The sequence below is a fragment of the Boleophthalmus pectinirostris genome, unplaced genomic scaffold, assembly GCF_026225935.1.
Source record: "Boleophthalmus pectinirostris isolate CB_2022bp ecotype Guang Dong unplaced genomic scaffold, ASM2622593v1 HiC_scaffold_20, whole genome shotgun sequence".
Taxonomy (NCBI): Eukaryota; Metazoa; Chordata; class Actinopteri; order Gobiiformes; family Gobiidae; genus Boleophthalmus; species Boleophthalmus pectinirostris.
Genome location: NW_026571153.1, coordinates 24,990,793 through 25,003,453, shown reverse-complemented (window position 1 = coordinate 25,003,453; position 12,661 = coordinate 24,990,793). Strand labels below are relative to the sequence as shown.

The 12,661-nt window shown below is 39.3% G+C and overlaps 1 protein-coding gene across 1 annotated transcript in view; it reads right to left on the bottom strand.

Annotated features, from left to right (window-relative positions):
* Positions 1–12,459, bottom strand: part of htr2cl1 (5-hydroxytryptamine (serotonin) receptor 2C, G protein-coupled-like 1) — a 56,791-nt gene extending 44,332 nt beyond the window's left edge. Inside the window, 1 exon segment of the mRNA XM_055156199.1 lies at positions 12,054–12,459. Within this exon segment, the coding sequence (XP_055012174.1) occupies positions 12,054–12,459 (406 nt within the window).
* Between the last annotated feature and the right edge of the window lie 202 nt (positions 12,460–12,661).

Genomic DNA, 12,661 nt, shown 5'->3' with positions numbered 1-12,661 from the left:
TCCTGGTGTTTTTATTTCATCATATTGTCCATAAATCAAGAATTAAAAACAAATAAATCGGGCACCTACTTTCCTGAGGTCACTCCCGCTAGAGTTAGCAACAGGTTTGATTGACACCGTTGCTAAGCGCCTGCCGGGAATGGGAATTACCTTCAACAACCACGCCCCTGACTGGCTCTTTGGTTGCTAGGACGGTCACAGTCGGAATTCCAAATAAACTCGGCTCTAAATTCACTCCTACAACGGCAAGCCTCGATGAGCTTCATTTGACTGGAGCTAAAAACATTCAAATCAAAGCAACAGAGCAGCATTAATGCACTTTTAAAATAACCTTTTTACACTGGATCTGTACGCAAGAGTCCCACTTTTACAATTTGTTTGACTTTCCTTTAAAATGGAATTAGCATAAGTGCATAATTTTGCTCAGTTTGTTCCTAAAATGGCTCTAACATTTATGGTTTATTCTCTTACACAGCGTGAGACCCATTGAGCCCAAATTGAAAATGACTCTAATTCTGCTCTGTGCTTTAAACGGAGTCACTTTCAAATGTAAATGATGGAAGTGAGGATTTTTAGAATGGTTTTCTCACTAACCCGATGGAGCAGAGCCAAGAAAGATGATATGAAGTTATACAATCTGTTATAACTTTAATTTGACATTGTGATAAAGTACAGGATTAAACTTATCTGCCTCCACAAAGACGAGGAAAGGACAAAGATTCTGCTCTACTCCCCCTTCAGAGCGCTGTCACAACACAGTCAGCGTGCATCCTGCTAATGAGACTATACTGCACATAGCATCAGGTTTGTGAAGTTGTAGTCTATAGTTTTGTTTAACGTTTTTGTATATTTCTGGAGACTTGTTGTATGGCAGCATGCGTGATGTAGGCTTGTGGGGGAGGAGCCTTGTGCAGAATCTTACACCTAACTGTAAGGAGGGCTCAAGAGAGATCGCTAAATTACTCAAACATGCATGGATGGCATCTTAAACCTCTTCAGGCATGTTTTTGATGAGAAAACAATGTTATAACATGGTGGAAAGCTTCAGAAAGTCGATTTTGCGTAATACCTCCTCTTTGAAAATGTAATAAATGTAAGATATACTGTATGTCTTTAATGCTATAGTGTGAATATTTTGAGGTAAAGCAATAAAACGACTGTGAATACAAGCAGGTAGTGGACCCTGAATCAGACACAGAGCAACTTTAATTACGCTATTTTCTCATCTATGTTATCTCATCTATGTCACAAACAGACCTGGAGTTGTGTTTTGTTTCATTCACATGTGTAACACACAAATCATGTATATTTAGGCTGACTTTTTCTCTCAAACAGAAAACACTGTTCCACCTTGTGATGTCAAGTGGTAATACAGAAAGTGCTCCACTGTGTTATTAAACTCCATACACCTTCATTAGAATCATTGGATAATTTCAGCCCTGCAATTCAATTTAATCTCTAATGAACTAAAGGTAAAAGGAGCTCTTCATTTGAAAACTGCCACTCCAAGACATCACAAGGTGAAGCAGAGCATTTTGAGCTTAGGAGATTCAGACAGACTCAAAATAAAGGATTACTCAAACGTGTGACTGAAACTAAACACAACTCCAGGTATAGTCCAATGAGGTTCATTTGGTCTTCTGATATTTTATATTATCAGGTTCTTTTTTTCAAACCAAAACTTTGTTATCCAGGCTGACGCCACCTAGTGCCTCCACTCAGTTTAATTTCTCTCCAGTGACTAGGTCAGAAATCAGAATACACTAGACGGTTTGCAAGAACCCCGGAAGTTGTAGACCACGCACCGCCCAATCCGCGAAGAGCTGTAAACACATGACATCAAACTCAAGCGTGAGATGGATGTAGATGAAGCCATACATTCTGTGTTGGCAACGAGTCCCGAAATCGAGGATTTAAAGCTGGAACAAAGAGAATGTTTGATGAATTTTATCACTGGAAAGACGTTATTGCCCTTCTTCTTATGGGGTTTGGCGCATTACATATGTCACTACCAAATAGCAGTGATTGGTTAAATACAAAAAGTACCTGCCCACCGTCCAGGGGGTGGAAACCGGCTTCATGGAAATCGGCTGATTAATCAGGCTAAGAGTTTGTTTTCATACCTGACATTTTTTGACATCGTGTCTGTGCTGCTAGTGAGCAGTTGAAACTATCATGTATGAAAACAAAACTCTTGGTCTGAAAAAAGAACCTAATAACATACAATTCCAGGTGTGTTTTTGAGGAGGTAACAGCATTATAACATGCTCACAAGAGTCAATTTTGTTTAACATAGGACCTTTAAGTTATTAATTTCAGTTTCCACTGCCATTGGAAAAAACTCAAGACATTCAATATGTCTCAGCTAAATGCCACATACTAATAACCTTCATTGTGTAATTGTGTTATCTCATTATATTATCATGAGTGTGAATGGGACTCTCTCTGTACAGCCCCCTCTCTCTGTACATTCCTCTCCCTCTGTACCTCCCCCTTCCCTCACACAGGGCCTGGTGTGTTGATAGAGGAGATATGTGTGATTGAGTTGACCTGGAGGTCGTCCAAACATCATCCAAAGCTCAAGAACATGTGACAGGATTTTATAGGATTCTCTACAACACTTCACCACTGCGCACACAGGATTTATAGAAAGAACAAATCCTATAGAAAATCCTATAGCTGGGTGTCAGATGACATCACATTCTATAGGCCAGTAATATTTAATATAGGTGGGAGCAGCTAAAATGAAAACTGCACAGATTTTTGTTGTAATACACTGAGTTCTTGGATGTGGTCACTAATAGAAATAATTAGTGTTGTTTTGATACCTCATAGTGTGAAGAAGTAGACCGTTAAAAGCAAAAAATAGCTGTTATAAAAGGCTATCTCTAAGGAAAATTTAAAAGAATTAAAGAGATTTTGAGGACTAAGGTATTAGTCAAATGCATAATGGTCTTGATGATGAGATGTGCTGATTTAAACCCTTTTACTTTTTCCTTTGTCACTTTTACCACAGAGCTTTGACAACAAAAACAACAGTGAGGCCTGTAAAAGGACGCTCAGAGCACATAGCTAATTACACAGAGTAAACAGAGTCTGTGTTAGTCTACAGACTGTGTATATAAATGGACATAGATAACGCACTAACCGCCGCGTTCCAAACAGGAAGTGAGCATGGCCCTGACTCCCATAGACGTACAGAGAGAGGGGGCCACAGTATTCCAATGTAACTGCAGTGAGCCTTGTCATATTGGCCTTAAAATGTTTGTATTAACCTGTTCTGCATAATCCTGGTGTTTTTATTTCGCTATTTTGTCCATTAAAAAAGTCTTATCTGTAAATATAGAGCCTGGTTGCAAATTTGCTCCTGTAACCGTTCAAGCATCGTGAGCTTCACTTGACTGGAGCCAAATGCTATGGAGGACGTCACACTCACTTAGTCCACTTCTTTATTCAGTCTATGGTGTTTGTGCTGTTGTTGGACTTATTTTACTAAGGATACGTCCCCACGACAACACTCCTGGATTTTGTTTTTTTACGGGCTGAAAAAAATGTGCGTCCACACGTGTCGCATCAATAAATATTCATGTCCAGACGACAACAGAGCACTGAGTGAAAACGATGTAATACATATGCCACAAGATTTGGATGAGAATTATTAGAATAACTTGGTCTCTAAATCCAACAGTTTAATTACTTGTGTGTAATCTTTGTTATTGATCCGTGTGCATAATCTGTGTAGTGTGTGTTGTTAGCATTAGTGCTAACAACGTGTCTCGTTTGCCGGGTGATGGGAGTGGGTCCGTAAGATACAAGCTGCCCCAACGAGCTGCGGCAACGCTTTGGCTAGTTCTAGTTCTGCTGCATCGGAGGACCCTGGAGATGACAGGGTCGCTACGTCATTGTTTTCCAAAAATTGCGGTTTGCTTGTTCACACGACAACGCAACGCGACCGTTCTCAGATTTCTCCACTCTGGAACCCGTTCTCAATCAACACAGTTTTCGCCGACCCAAAATGCCGGCTTCGTGTGGACGAAACAAATACAAACTTCACTGTTTCGTGTGGACAGGCTCTAAGTTGAACATCAACACTAAAGGCTAAATGAAGGCTTCAAAATGTTAACACAAATGTAGGGTGACCAGATTTTCAAAATAAAAAACTGGGACATCCTCAGTTTTGTGGTGGTTGGTAATAATAAAATTGTGAAACAAATGCATAAAGGAAAATTGTTCTGCACTCAACCCATTCGTGACAAACGTGTGTTAGTATTGCCACATTTTCTTTGTGTTTTTGTCATTTTTAAGCTGCTTTTCTGTATTTTACATAAAAACATGATCATTTCTGCCTCTCTTTACTGTTGGCAGGGATCAGATTGGTCAAACGTAGGGGCAACTGGGACATTTCTTGTATAAAACTGGGACAAATCACTGTTTTGTATAAATGTGCTGGGACAGGGGACACAGGGCTCAAACCTGAGACTGTCCCGGGTAGTAGGGATGTCTGTCTGACCCTACATAAATGTCTTTTCTGTCATTATTAACCTATTTTAAATGTCCGCAGAGCCTCCACAGTCTGTATTTACGCTAGTGTTGATATTACCCTCAGATGTTAACAGCCGTTGCTCACATCTGCTGGTCTTCATTCTGGAAAATACAGAGTAGTGTCGGAACGGTGATTTGGTCGGAGAACTCGCCGACACTGATACCTGAGACATGTGCAGGATCTGAGCTACTGCCTTTACCAGTATTGGTGTCGGAACAAACCAATAAATAATCAGGTTCAACAACACACGTGCAAACAAATACTGTAGCTTGTATTCTATTGTATTGTATCAGATTTATGAATTCATGTCAGCTGGAGACAAGAGACAGTTTTTGATATTCATGACATTGTACTTTGCCATGAAAGAGTAGAGTGACCAGATTGTCAAAATCACAAACTGGGACACCCCTGGTTTGGAGTGGTTGATAATAATAAAATTGTTATGCACTTAGCCAAGTCATGACTTATTCACGACTACTATGTGAGTCAGTATAGTCACATTTTCTTTGAGTTTTTGTCGTTTTTAAGCAGCTTGTCTGTATTTTACCAAAACAAATGACAATTTCTGCCTCTCTTTACCATTGGCAAGGATCAAATTGGTTAAAAATAGGGACACCTGGGACATTTCTTGTACAAAACTGGGACAAATCACTGGTTTTGGATAAATCTGCTGGGACAGGGGACACGGGGCTCAAAACTGGGACTGTCCTGAGTAAATGGGGACGCCTGGTCACTCTATCCAACAGGAAAATTCGCAAACGTTGAACCTGATTATTAGAGTTTGGTCTCTGAAACTTGTGGAAAGCTTTTATAAACTCATCTCAGTGAATGCCCAGAACGCATAAGGAATAACTTCGGACCACTGCAGACCTTTTTAAATGCACTAGTTCTGTTTTTTACTTATTTAAGACACATCCTCATTATGAATGCAGCTCAGAGCGGCGCTGTCCCACACTAACCTCCTGATTTATGGGAGTTCTCATATCTCCCTGTAGTTTATCTCCTTTGGTCAAACATTTTTAACATAACAAATGATCTAAATGTGAAAGCACACTGTCGTCATTTAGATCTGGCTCTGTGCTAATGTCCCTGTGAACAATGGACACACTGATAATGTATTACCTGCAGAAATATTCACCGTGGAAACCATGATGAAACCAAAATGCAAATGGGTAATGTCATTTATCTGAAAATCATTGTTAAATAGTGCACGCATATGTAAATATCCAAGGAACAGGGGATTTAAAGTTTCGCCCACATTGGCTTTGTTCAGATACACCAAAACTCTGATCATAATCTGATTTCTGGAGTTATCAGATTATGCCATGTCAGGTAAACAGTTAATCTGATGTGAGTGATCTGATCTCTCAGATTGTTCAAGCCTGAGCAGGTTTTGACAAGGACAATTATGCAAAAAGGGCAAACTAATGTAGCAAATACAGAAATGAAAGAGAGAATATTAAAGAGTTATTTTAAAATCTATTGTACTTTGTCTTCGAAACAACTGATTCACTAAAGTGTGTGTTTTTGAAGATCAGGTTTCTCTTGTTCTGTAAAGTTAAACACACACCAAAATCTGCAGTGATTATTCTGTTATTCTAGAGATACTGGCCAGGTCAATGTACCCAGAAAACGCCAAAGTTTCCTGATAAATATACCTTGTCTCCGTAGAGATGTTATGGCTTTGTGATAGAGTATGGCATTATCTCCAAGGAGTTAATCCATTTTGAAGATATTTAATAACAAAGGTAGTTGCTCAAAAACACCTTGTATTCTGTACGTATTCTGTATTCTTGCTATTCTTTGCTTGTTTCATGGCAGGTTTACAGCCAGGAACAGACTGGAACCAAAAAAAAAAAAAAAAAAAACAGCCCTGGACTTTTCCCCCACAAATAGGCCTACCATGAGGGAGGGATTTTGATATTTAAATAATTAATATTTAATGATTTCATTAAATCAATAATGAAATACAGCCCCCACAGTGGAGTGTTTTAAGTCTCGTCTTAAGACCCACTTTTATTCACTGGCTTTTAACACCGCATGAGTTGTGTGATCCTCTGTGTCTTTTATTTGTTTTATTGGTAACACTTTATAATAACTACACCTTATTTATCCTTAATAAAGCATGAACAAAGGCTTAATTAAAAATGAACAAAGACTTAATTAATAATGATTCATGCTTAGTAAATGTTTAATAAAGGATAATTATTCTTCACTTTAGAAAAGCTCTCAGAAAGACTTAACTAACAGATAACAGCTGCCTGAATTATCATTGTATTGCATTATTAGTAAATCATTCTCTCATTGCTTACTTAATGATTAATAAATGCTCAAATGGTTAGTTCATGAGTAATTAAGTATGAAATAATTATGAGTAACTATTTACAGCACAGGCAAATTAAGTGCAAGTGCTAATTAAGGTAGTAATTAAGTAGTTACTAAGCGTGAATCATTATTAATTAAGCCTTTGTTCATGCTTTATTAATGCTAAATAAGGTGTAGTTATTATAAAGTGTTACCGTTTTATTTTATTCATTGTTTTATAACTTTTAGCTTTATGCATTTTAACACTTATTATTTATTGTTTTTAATTATGATTTACTGTCTTTTGTTGTATTAATTTGTCTGTGCAGCTCTTTGGAAAGTGTCATGTTTGTAAAATGTGTTATATTAAATTAAATTGGATAGAAATTGAAAAGTGGATTGGATTGAAGTAATTGAAGAAAACACAGAAAGATGAACTACTTCTGATTGTTTATTAACAAAAACACCTCAATCACTTCATTTTGAAATGACTTAGCTTTTTTGTCTTTAACCTTTTCCCATCCACCTTCCTCCTTATGTTTTCTGATCGACATCTTTGACGTGCAGTGTTGGGAAGGTGACTTTTAAAATGTATTCCCCTACAGATTACATATCCCAAAATGTAGTTTGTAACGTAATCTATTAAATTACTTCAGCTCAGTAACGTAATCTGAATACTTTGGATTACTTGATATTGTCATGTTTTTTAAAACTGCATGAATGTAACAACCACATCCTGAAAATTCATGTTTGTTCTCTTCAAATTGGCCCTGGTTTAGACCTGGTTTAGTTCTGGTTTAGTCCTGGTTTAGTTCTGGTTTAGTCCTGGTTTAGTTCTGGTTTAGTCCTGGTTTAGTTCTGGTTCTGGTTTAGTCCTGGTTTAGTCCTGGTTTAGTTCTGGTTTATAGTCCTGGTTTAGTTCTGGTTTAGTCCTGGTTTAGTTCTGGTATAGTCCTGGTATAGTTCTGGTTTAGTTCTGGTTTAGTTCTGGTTTAGTCCTGGTTTAGTTCTGGTTTAGTCCTGGTTTAGTTCTGGTATAGTCCTGGTTTAGTCCTGGTTTAGTTCTGGTTTAGTTCTGGTTTAGTCCTGGTTTAGTTCTGGTATAGTCCTGGTTTAGTTCTGGTATAGTCCTGGTTTAGTTCTGGTTTAGTCCTGGTTTAGTTCTGGTATAGTCCTGGTTTAGTTCTGGTATAGTCCTGGTTTAGTTCTGGTTTAGTCCTGGTTTAGTTCTGGTATAGTCCTGGTTTAGTTCTGGTTTAGTCCTGGTTTAGTTCTGGTATAGTCCTGGTTTAGTTCTGGTTAGTCCTGGTTTAGTTCTGGTTTAGTCCTGGTTTAGTTCTGGTTTAGTCCTGGTTTAGTCCTGGATTTAGTCCTGGTTTAGTCCTGGTTTAGCCCAAAATGTGAAAACATGACAACAAAGTAACTGTAATCCCATTACCACTCACTGAAACAGTAACTGTAACTGAATACAGTTACTCATAATTTGTACTCTGATTACGTAACTCCAGTACATGTAATCTGTTACTCCCCAACACTGTTGACATGTGTTAAAACCAACGAGTAACCACACTTCTTTGTCGTCTTTTAGGCCTATGCAATTTATGCTTGACAAATGGTCAGATGATCATATTAGAGCCATTTGCTGTTGGAAGAGTTGACGGGCGTTCTGGACTTTTCTAGAACACACAGATTGCCAGTCTGGTCCTGCTTACAGCCTATAAGTACTGTCCATAAGGAGTATTTCCAAATGCTCCAAGAATAGTTTATAGCAGATGTAAACTTCCAAACAAAGTTCAAGACATTTACAGGCAAAAATATCTGATTATTGTTATGCTAATCCCAAACAAACCCCCATAGCTGTTTTTGAGGTCTGCATTTTAAGTTCTTTAAATCGAAAACTCTTTGAAATGAAATGTCATGTACGCCTATATCATCCAAACCATCTGCTTATCTGCGCCTCCTGGAAATGTTCCGCAGTGTGGCATTTTCAGGTGGAGCGTGATGTGTTTGTAGCTTTGTGATGAAAATGTTTACACACTTTAGGCTCCTGTTAGCCTAACGTGGGCGCTAATGCTGAACGCGCACAGCTACACTTCAGAGTCGCGTTAATTATCCCGTGTTATCGAGAACGAGAGTGGAGCCTGAAATATACAGGAAAAACAATAGGACATAAATGAAAGGGGAGAAAGAAAGAAAGAAAGAAAGGGAATTACTAAGAAAAAGGGGGTTAGAAGACATTAATGAGAGAGAGATGGAAAGAGAGAGACAGAATTAAAAAGAGAAGGGGGGGGGGGGTTGCTTTATGATTGTAGAAAGAGATAGGAAGATGAGAAAAAGGAAAAGGGGCAGAGGAAGGGGAGAAAGAAAGGGGGAGAGTGTGAGGAAGGAGAGAGGGAGGAGAGATAGATACACAGATCCATGCACATTTAAAACACTGGGTTTCAGGCGGGTTCATCAACACACTATTGTCCTGTCAGAGTTCATACAGATGAGGGCAGCTGTGTTGTTCAAATGTAGATTTGTGTTGTAAAACAGTGAGCTCTTGGGTCTAGTCACCAGTAAAAATGATCAGGTTCAACTGTAGACTATATAAAGAAATCACCCATAGCATCTGGCTCCAGTCCAGTGAAGCCAGTCAAGGCGACCAGTTAACGGAGGAATTTGGAGTCAAGTTCCATTATTGGAAAAGTAAATTCCCAAATATGGAACCTGATTGTTTTTCTTATTGACTAAACTCAAGCGCATGGTGTATTACAATAAAAATTTGCAGCTGAACAATATTCAGGGTTCCCACAGTCATGGAAATCCTGGAAAAGTCATGGAAATTGAAAATGTCATTTTCCAGGCCTGGAAAAGTCATGGAATTTTGTTCATTTTTGTCAAGTTTTGGAAAAGTCATGGAATTTTAGTATCTCTTTCACGCAACCACAGTGTTCTGTGAAGTTATCGTTAGGCTATTATGATTATTTCCGAACATCTGAGCATCATTTGTTTAAAAGAGACGACAATAAACACACTGACAGTATTTTGAATGTTAAAAAACTATACTACCAAACCATAAGGTGAGTGGAAAGGGTTCACATTTCATATTTAGCACGAAAAGTCTGATCAATTCTACACATGTAATGTGCTGTAAAGTCATGGAAAATTCATTTTAGGTCATGAAAAAGTCATGGAAAAGTTTGTCAGTGAAAAAGAGTGGGAAAACTATTCATTTTACCCGCCCCCATCTGTATTAAATATTGACCTATACAACATTGTGATGTCATCTGAAACCAGCAATTGCATCAGGTAGAAATGATCAGATTCCATCTTTGGGAATTTACCTTTTGTATATTTCATGGAAGAGTACAGAGTAATCTATAGGAAAAAAATAAATAAAACTGTCTCTTGCCTCCATCTGGGAGGAGAGCATCATCACAATCTAGAATCTGTTCTAATTCGAAAGGTAAAAACACAAAAGTTAAACCTGATCATTTCTAACAGTGAGTGTGTTTACATGCACATCAGTAGCCCGGTTATTATCCATATCCCGGTTATGGCCGTGTTTGGGAAATGAGGTTTACATGCGCACTGAGAAACCGGTGATATCCCTGTGTACATGATCAAATGTAATATACCAGTTTCCTGACACAACCTTACAAATGCCCAAAAGATATATATTTAATAAATCAAGAAAAATACAAACAACCATGAGCTCCTTTAGTGTAGGAGGCTCGAGAGTTTCCTGGTCAGTGGTAAGGAGCTATGAGGTATCCCACAATCCACTGCGCCGATCAAACCCAAAGTTTCCAAATACTATAGTACAAGTTCTACACTGCAGCAGATTCTTAATTAAAATCTTAAATATAAATAAATAAACTCAACATAAATAAACTCAACTTCACAACATATAAACCATAACCACTATAAAACCACATCAGCCCGTTTGATAATATAACTCAGTTTTGATCACATTTGTTTACATTTTACAGAAACAAAACTTTAAACCACATGGCTAATAATCTATAAGCGCTGAAAAAAACTCCTTGTGCCCTGATGCTGTCAGCTTCTGTCGGACTAAAGGACACAATTCAGTGGAATATGAGTGTTCTTTCTGTGACAGAGAGATATGCTGCTGATGGTGAGTCTGTTCTGTGTGTGTATCGCGTTGGAGATGGTTCATGTTAAGCTTTTCAGAGATCATACGTGTGCAGGTCATACGCAGGCAGATTGTACGTGTGCAGGTTCATTGCAGCTCTTTATTTAACTCATTTCATGTATGGTCACTTTTTTATGTCGATCACTTTATTTATGTTGGTCACTTTATTTATGTCAGCTACCATTGTAATGAAAAGTCTAGATAGTGTTTGTCTTTTGGACGCATGCACACTCAACTTTATGTAGCAGTAGTCAGGATACTGCACATACATGCCACAGTATCCCAGTTACTGTCGGAATATCGCAGCTACAGTTTCCCAGTTATGAGAAACCGGGTTAGTATTGACTTATAACTGACTTATTTGGGATACTCAAAAAACCTGCACTCAGAGCTATGAATGCTCTATATTGCAATAAAAACAAAATTATAGCAACATTTACCGTATTTTCCGGGCTATTAGGCACTCTGGATTATAAGGCGCACTCATAAATAAACCGCACCGGACTTTAAACAAAACACAACAGTTGGATGGGTGAGTGGTTTTGTTTGGTGCGTTCACGGTGACTCTGGGCTTTGTTCAGTTGTGGCGTGTAGGGAGGGTGCTGTCTGGGACCGCTGGATTGTCGGCGTGTTCGCAGTGACTCAGTTGTTCTGTTGTGTCTAGAAGTGGCACATTGCACTCGCTTTTTTGGTTCGTTCCTTCGTTCCGTTCCTCGTCCGCGTGGAGTGATGAGTGTGGCTGCGGGTGTTTTTCGTTGCACGGTCGCTGTCTGCTCCGTGTGTGTTTGCGTGCGCTGCGGGTGGCGCGGCTTTGTAGTTTACTGAAGTCGTGCTGGGACACCCGAGTGGATTCGTGTATCGGGCGCTCTGGATTGCAAGGCGCGCAATCGTTTTTTGATGGGTTTGGAGGCTTAAGAGCGCGTCTAATAGCCCGGAAAATACAATATTTTAGCTGCCCCCCTGTATTAAATAATATGCGCCTATAAAATGTTGTGATGTCATCTGAAATCCCCCAGTACTCAGTTCAATTTGGGTGAAATAAAGGATAACATATTTTTGACTGACCGTAGAGGATGTTGATGAGGGAGATGGGCATCACCAGGATCCCGACCAACATGTCCGCCACCGCCAGCGACCTCAGGAAGAAGTTAGTGGCGTTCTGTAGTTTTTTCTCCAACGAAACCGCCAAAATCACCAGAATATTCCCTCCGATCGTCAGCGCGATGATGACGAGGATCAGCAGGGCCGGCCAGTTTTTCTCTTTCAGCGCGCTGCTCGTCACCGCCTCCTGCGTGAAATTATCGAAAGCCTCTCCGAAAGCTGCCACAGAGATCTCCGGGCTCACCCAACCCGGCCTGGTCTGGTTCAGGTCCAAAGTGCTGTTCGGGGGCCAGACCAATCTCCCGTCCATCTCCAGGGACGACGTGGTGGTGCCGTACCCAGCCATGAGGGCTCGAGCTGGGCCACGCATCGTCAACACCTGCCCCCGTCTCTGGAGCTCAACTCTTCGACAATTTCACTACGAATATTTGGGTTATATAAGAAAGAAGTGGATGTCAAATGCATTTAGCAACATTTAATTTGATTTCTAACAAAAAATATCAAAAGTAGGAAGAATTAGAAGCAGTTTTGTGTTTTGTGATGGACTTTTTGCTTGTTGGTTCTCGGTCTTC